General features: G+C 37.1%; 1 protein-coding gene across 1 annotated transcript; it reads right to left on the bottom strand.

The window, feature by feature from the left end:
* Positions 1-175: 175 nt before the first annotated feature.
* LOC125230220 lies at positions 176-5509 on the bottom strand. The gene is made up of 4 exons (XM_048135313.1): positions 5433-5509; positions 4891-5164; positions 3577-3725; positions 176-3478 (listed from the first exon to the last, which is right to left on the bottom strand). Exons 2-4 carry the CDS (start codon positions 5111-5113, stop codon positions 1967-1969), a joined length of 1884 nt encoding a protein of 627 aa, XP_047991270.1. The 5' UTR covers positions 5114-5164; positions 5433-5509; the 3' UTR covers positions 176-1966.
* Between the last annotated feature and the right edge of the window lie 2419 nt (positions 5510-7928).

Genomic DNA, 7928 nt, shown 5'->3' with positions numbered 1-7928 from the left:
CGAGTTTTTTAACACACGAGAAGTAAAATACATTTGCACCCGAGTGTAACACAAAACTTTTCCCCTCACTATAGCGAGGAAACTACAACGCAAAAAATGCGTTTATCACTGCTTCCAGTAATTCCACAGGTGGTAAATCATCTTTATTACTAGATTCACCTACTTTTATCAATTTTAAAGCAGTTAATTCGACTTTATTGAAGGTCAAATTACTTTACCCACTAGTGGATAAAATGCGTTTTTACACGCTGGTATTAAAGGACAAAACACGTGTTTTCGAGCTAGTGAGGGGAAAAATCTATTATTTTCCCTCAACTATATTAATGCCTCTCAGAAATTTCAAATATATATCTAGTATAAAACGTGTTTTTAAAATTTAAAAACACGTATTTGTGCGGCTGCTCCTGTCAAAAGCCATGAATTAAAAGTATAATTTCTTGTATCGTGTATGTATTGTAAATCTATGGCCATCAGCCAACCATTATCTCCTTAAATATGTTATAAAGCAACGCACTTCCTGGGCTAATTATATTTGTATTCTAATACCTATTTGATTATATTTTTGTTTTCCTACATTTTCAAGTGGTCATTGTTTTACGGTTATACACATTCACTTTACCTATTCCTAATAAAAAAATACTCGCAGTTCTAAGAATTCGCAGATCATAGATAGGTAATTGTTTGGTATCTAGATCTGTTTGAAGTCATTGTATAGATAAGTCGTAGAAAATAATAATAATAGTTACATAATAATATCTGCAGCTATTTATTTTGTTTAGACAATCTTTACATGTATATATAATAAAGTGTAATAAGTACATACAACCATGTGTACAAATGTAAATAAAAATAACTATGTGTAAAATTATGTCTTATATTTTAATACTCCTTAAAAATATTAAAAATTATTTTTGTTTTGAGCCATTGACACTTAAAGCTCGCCCACACTAGCGCGTTTTGAGAGCGCAGCGTTAGCGCAACGATAGTGGTGCGCCGGACGGAGCAGATCGCGAGCGTTTTCAAAGCGGATCGGTGGCGCATGCCTGCGCGTTCTGCACATGGTAACTTGTAAACCTATATTTTACAACTGTAAACTTCTAATAAGTATTGAAGTATTGAATGACACATAAGAAATCAAAACAATATGTTGGAATAAAACAATTAGCTAAATGGTGAACATTTTATCCATATTCAGACAAGTCCGCTCACAATGCGCGCTCCGCTTATTCAGAGCGGATAGGCGGCGCATGCGCTCGCATTCCGCTCCGCTAACGCTACGCTATCAAAACGCCCTAGTGTGGCCGAACCTTTAGTAAAGTTAGTAACGGAAGTACATAGCGATACACTTAGAAATAATATCCTTCAATATAACACAATACCCAATAACATATTTTACTTAAATAAGACAAGTAACAAACATACAGTACCTACCTATTAAACTATCTAACTACACAACACATCCAGAATTTGAGATAAAGTTCGATCGCTAAAATAAGAAACGAATAAAAAAATAAAATTATGAATGGAACCTTTTTCTAAGCCACTTAGCCACAAGGGCATTTTCTATTTACTGTTGGCTACAATTAAGAAATAGTTAAGGCATAGATTAAATTAGCATTTTAGTTTACCTAATTTACCTACACACTTTCAATGCTTTATGTTAAATAACAAATCGTAACGTAACAAAATTGACAAATGTGCATCATCATAGGTACAGTGTGTTTAGACTTTTTTATTTATTAAAAAAATGCATATCCATACGGGATAATTTTATCCACGCTTTTAACAATTTCTTAAGCATGAGCGTATGTAGGTATACCTACTAAAAGGGTAAATAGAAATGCCGACATGTCAAATACTTAATTTCAATTTAAAAATACTTAAACAATTAAATACCAGATAAAAATATCAATCACAAGCATAATACTATATGTATATCTAGTGTTGGAACCTACCCAGATATCATTTACTTTTCGAGCTTCAACACAATGGCAGAATGGGGTGGAAACGTTACATGTTCAAAGTACATAACTTGACCTATGAGGGAGCTGTTGGTGCCGGATATGACGGTGCCCCCGTAGTACATGGTGGTCAAGTCAGTGGTGATGGAGCTGTTGCCCAAGTTGGCAACGAAAACGCACGTATTCCTCCGTGGATACCACCTTTCGATTATAAAAAGATTCTGCTCAGCTTCATCGGTCACATTGCGAATTTCCATGTTCTTTAACACATTGCCGTCTTTGAAAAAGGATCTTAAATAAATTGTCGGCGTCTTTAACCTCAATTTAACAATTTCTTTTATTACACGTAAGAAATCATAGTTCGGAGGTAAACCCGACTCAGGGCTCCATTGCACGTGTTTTTGCATAGAATTTTTATCTCCATTTTCTTTATTCGAGAATTTCATCTGCACCAAATTACGCACATTTTCGTACTCATGATAATCCTGTTCCGCTTCCTTTTGTGGCATATCCCCAAGACCAATCTCATCTCCATAAAAAATGCTGACGGTTCCCGGCAAGATTAGTTCGAGTACTGAGAGTGCCAAGGCATTTTTATTGTCTTTTGTGGCTACTCTTGGGCTATTAATATTGCCTATGTTCCAATGTACCCAAGGATAGTGCGGTTTCGACCACAAGGGTCCATTTATAACACTTTTAATTTTGTCTTTCAACTCATTGATACCTTTTCTGGTGTCTAAGTGCACATCAATTAAATCGATTCTTGACAACAACATATTTAAATTATCACCTTCAGCTTTGTTATAAGCCTCTTCACTGGCAATCAGTATCTTGTCAAAACCAATTATTTGTTTCCACAATTTAAGTGTATGACCAAATTCATCATAACTGACATATTTTTCTAAGTCTTTCAAATAAAATCCATCAACTGCACATATTCTTGACCAAAAATCAATGGCATCAGATGTAGCATCAGAGTATCTTAGTTGAGTAGCATTCTGACTTGAAAGAGAATGAGGGTAAGCAAGTGACTTCACAGGTATATCGAGGATGATTGACATACCTCTATTATGTGCTTCTGAGACTAAGTGTTTAAAATCAACTAAGTCCCCGATGCTACTGTCAATATTTCTTAGAGATGTTACATTGTAATAATGCTCAGGATAACCAACAGCTTGGTATATGTAATTTAATCGTATAGCAGATATATTAAGATCTCGCATGTAATCAAGCTTCATAATAACTCCTTTCAAATCACTTATGTTATCATTGTTTGAATCTTTAAAGCTAGCAGGGAAAACTTCGTAAAATACCTTTCCTTGGTACCATGGAAGATCAGGATCACACATCTTGGGGATAGAGATCACCATGCCAATAATGGCACCCAAGCAAGCTACAAGGCCTGACAGGACCACCCACAGCATTACTTTACGAATAACACACCAATTCCAATTCACAAAGTTTGGCAATTTCCGGTTGCCAAAGTTTAGACTGCCATTAGTTTTGCAATCCTCAACCTGAAATGATAAGCACTAATTTATTAATTATTGTGGTACTAAGAGGTTGCAAATATTTAATACAAAAATTATGTAAACATATTTTGAAATGGTGTTACCTCGCCTGTAACTAAGTCTGCATTTTTGCTCAGTGTCTGATAATCCATCATGCTGATATTGTTGATTAGTTGTGCACTGACTGGATCTTGAAATTCTTGAACTGCAGAGTTTGAGTCCGCCGAGGAGCAAGAGTCACCTCCAGATGCATCTAAGTAAGTATATTCAAAGTTATGCAAAATAAATTACATGTTCGACTTTAATAAATGTTTAAGTTATATCGGTGTATTTGCTAACCCCCTTATTCATAAACACATTCTAAAGTTATCAAGCCAATAAAGTTTGTTTGTCCTTTTCTATCACACCTATATGTCGGAAAGGACAAACAAACTTTATCGCCTTGATAACTTTACAGTATGTTTATGTTTATGCTTGGTTAAGAAGCTTATAATAATGGCTGAACACTAACATAAGTTTACTTTAGAATATTATCTAACCAAGCAGAATATATAACTTGTTCTACTTGGAGATTAATTGGACATTTGGGACATGAAGGGTCCTATCTGGAGTAATAAAAGAACAAATCACAAGACATTGCTAGCGCTACCTGATAGGAATAAATGGCTGATAGTGAAATGAAGAGAGAGGGTCATAAATTTATAGCTGTATTAGCATAGCATAGAAATGTTCTGTGATTTTGGTCAGTAACTATTTAGTGCTAACTACAATTAAATATATAAAAATAATCATTAAAAAAAAACCGGCCAAGTGCGAGTCGGGCTCGCGCACAAAGGGTTCCGTAGCAGCAAATATAATAAACCAATAACTTAACCAAAATTACAGTTAAATCAACCTATCTCAAACACTATAAGAGATACTTTGATCAAACCAAAAATCGTTGAAAGAGTTAATTAGCATGCATCACCTCTATTTTTTTTAGAATTTTATACCCCGTAGTTATAAAAATAGAGGGGGGGGGGACATACTTTTTACGACTTTGAGAGCTGATATCTCAAAAACCGTTCACTTTAAGAAAAATGTTTTTTAGAAAACTTTATATCATTTTAAAAGACCTTTCCATTGATACCCCACACGGGTATGTACATCGAAAAAAAAATTTTCATCCCTCAGTTACATGTATGGGGGGCCCCACCCCCAATTCTTTTTTTTACTATTTAGTGTCATAATTTTGTAGCGGTTCATACAACACATATTCCCATCAAATTTCATCACTGTAGTACTTATAGTTTCCGAGTAAATCGGCTGTGACAGACGGACAGACGGACAGACGGACAGACGGACAGACGGACATGACGAAACTATAAGGGTTCCGTTTTTGCCATTTTGGCTACGGAACCCTAAAAATAATAGTTTACCACAGTTAGCCAGATTCTGCAGGTTAACAATAGGTTCATCATTGAGTGTTATAAAAGGCCCTTCATTCATTTCCTCAGACAGGGGATGTTTAAAATCCAGCGGAGTAGGACTCGGCGTCAGTAGCAGGCAGGTCGACGACTCCACGCCACGCAAGTAATCCAAGGACTCCATCTGGCCACCGCTATTACTACCGCCTGCACTGCTCTCCGGTAATTCATCCATTTCTGACGCTCCTTCGCAAGGTCAAATCAATCGCATACCACACCAATTGGACTGTAAGCGAAACGTGTCTTAGAATATTCAGTTGTACACCAAAGTAATTACAATCTTCATTTTGAGTACCTTCAAATTTCTGCCACGCAAAATGCACTAAATTTTACAGAGATCAGCATTTTATTTTTGGCTTCGATCCAAATAGGTGAGAAAAGGTAAATCTAACGTTCTAGTAAATATCCAACTACCAACATAGGTTTATTAAATCAAACGATTTAATTCACAATTTGCTGCACATTATCACGAAAAAGACAACAATTTTACCCACCGATATTATTATATATCTAACTATATTTCTATCCGTGTGGTATGAAATTCGAGTGCCGCGCCATAATGACATTAAGACGTACGTCAAATGAAAAATCAATTCGGTTACGTTCCAAAACGAATGCGATACAAGGGGCGATTAGATCTATGAGGTCGATAGTTTAAATGGAAAACGAATGCAATGCAAGGGCCGATTAGATCTATGAGGTCGATAGTTTAAGTGTAATAACATCAAACATTAACATTTTCCCCGTGCCACATATTTATACTACTCTTTGCCACCTTTAGCCAATGTAAAAGCAGGCGCAGAGCGTGCCGAAATTTTGAAACATAAACTCTAGGTCCATGGAGTTCCAGAGCGCACGAGTTTTTCACAGAAATGAGGAGGCACTTTGACATGTTATCCCGCCAGGCAGCGCCTGTGCAAGAGCCCAGGTGCCGTAGCCGAATGGCATTTCTGCGACGCAAAACGAAAACGAAACGCTGCGAAAGGTAGTCTGGCTCTGTCGCGCCAATACGCAAGAGCGATAGAGATAGATATCTACGAGCGTTTCGTTTCGTGAGCGTTTGTGCCATTCGGCTACGTACCCAGGCATGTCACTGTCAGTATATGTGTCAGAAAGAAAAATAATATCATCTTCTTACGTATGAAACTCTTTATCTGTGCAATCGACTAATAGGGTGGCGCCATCTGTCATAACCTTTGAGTGTGCCTCCTGACCGAAGAGCTGGTAACTTCCTCTCATAACGAATCAACATAGTGATACAGCGAGGTTATGAATTTTCAGATTGATCTGATAGATGGTATAACTACAACTGTTTTTTTTATTATAAATTTTAAGACTGTCTGTTGCCGCCTTAACTTGCCGCATTAGGCCCCCCACAGACGGGAGACAAAACTGTTTTGTCTCCGTCGTATTTGTATGAAAAGTTGCGTCGCCTCGTGTGCGCACCTTCATACTAGCCCATAGACCGAGCGACGGAGACAAAACAGTTTTGTCGCCCGTGTGCGCAGAGCCTTAGAGAGCGCGCACACGGGCAACTTTTGACAGCGACTTTTTTGTCGCGACCATGGCCTAGTATGAAAGTGCGCTCAACTTTTCATACAAATACGAAAGTAGCCGAGCAACTTTGTCGCCCGTGGGCGCGCACCCTTAAACGTTTAACTCTCATTGTAGCCGAACTCGAATTTCGAAGTAACTTTCCTATTTTCATTTCTACATTACGAATTTACGAAGTTTCACTTCTTCCGCGCGGAGGAACTCCACGCATTATTTTTAACCGACTTCATTTTCATTTCAAATATTGTTTTAAGGAGGTCCTGTTAATCCGTTCCGTGCGGAATCTGTCGTCGGATGCCAGATGGTCACTTTCAAGTCACTTTACTCTTGAGCACAAAGAATATAGTAGAATCTCTAAATAAAAAATCCACACATTCCAAATTCCAATGGGTCAGATATCGAGCCCAATGCAAATGCCCCTCGGAAGCCTTGGAAGTTGGTTGCTCATACAAATACACCACGTGACCCCTCCCTGGACACGAAACTGGATCCGCCCCAGGGTTCCGCCACTAATTCTATCGATAAACATAATTTGTGGGTTACTTTAGTTTTTGCTGTAATTAAATAAAAGGCATATTATTTATTTATGTTTTATTATTCATAAATACATGTTTTAGTTAGACATACACCATATACCGAAGCACCGAACGTTATTATCTGCCACTTGTAACAACCGATTACTACATGCGCATTACAAGGGGTCTTATCTGAGAGTTAACAGGCCTTGGCCCAATGTCAGATCGGACTAGAGCAGTTTTCCATTCCAGTCGGCCTAGCTGAATGGCAATCGTAGAGATAGATAGCTACGAAAGAGATATTATCGTGAGCGTTTGTTCAGTTGGCTACGCACACTGGAAATATCTATCAGCTTATCGTTACCAATGTTTTGTTCACAGGGTGAAAAGGAAAATGATTACCTACATGCATCGCAACGCAAAGATCTAATTAGCCCTTTACTAATTTGGAGCAATCCCTACAGAAAAAAAAAATTACACAAATGTCAATGTCATTGTCAGTATTGTCAGTTCAGTCGGCCTCTGCGTTAAACAAAACGGACTACGGAGGAATTTTGTTTTTTTTTTCGACTTGAAAACAAAATATTGTTATTGTTGTTACTTTCGAATATGTATGTTCATTAAAAAACAATTAGTTCATTAATTGAAAAAATCTTTTAATTTTCACGAAGACTCGGTAGTGATATTTATTTGTTGGGAATATTTTAGAACCATGAAAAATAATTATGCACTTTCATTTAGTAGTAGTACTTACAAAAATCATGTATTGGAAGGATTTTCCCGCCTACAGCAGGTAACCAACCATTGCTTAATCCTTGATTTTTAATCCAGTTTTGGACTGAATAAAAATACTCTTATTTTGTCCCTTTATTCCTTTACAGAATGATGAATTTGTTGATATGACTTTGGCAGCTGAAGGGC

Source organism: Leguminivora glycinivorella, chromosome 1, assembly GCF_023078275.1.
Source record: "Leguminivora glycinivorella isolate SPB_JAAS2020 chromosome 1, LegGlyc_1.1, whole genome shotgun sequence".
NCBI lineage: Eukaryota > Metazoa > Arthropoda > Insecta > Lepidoptera > Tortricidae > Leguminivora > Leguminivora glycinivorella.
Note: the sequence above shows the minus strand (reverse complement) of the source record. Positions and strands in the feature narration are given on the sequence as shown.

Coding starts and splice junctions, on each gene's coding strand:
- LOC125230220 (XM_048135313.1), bottom strand. CDS start 5,113: ATGGATGAATTACCGGAGAGCAGTGCAGGCGGTAGTAATAGCGGTGGC. Junction 3,726..4,890: donor GCAGAATCTGGCTAACTGTG/GTAAACTATTAT, acceptor ATACTTACTTAG/ATGCATCTGGAGGTGACTCT. Junction 3,479..3,576: donor CAGACTTAGTTACAGGCGAG/GTAACACCATTT, acceptor TTATCATTTCAG/GTTGAGGATTGCAAAACTAA.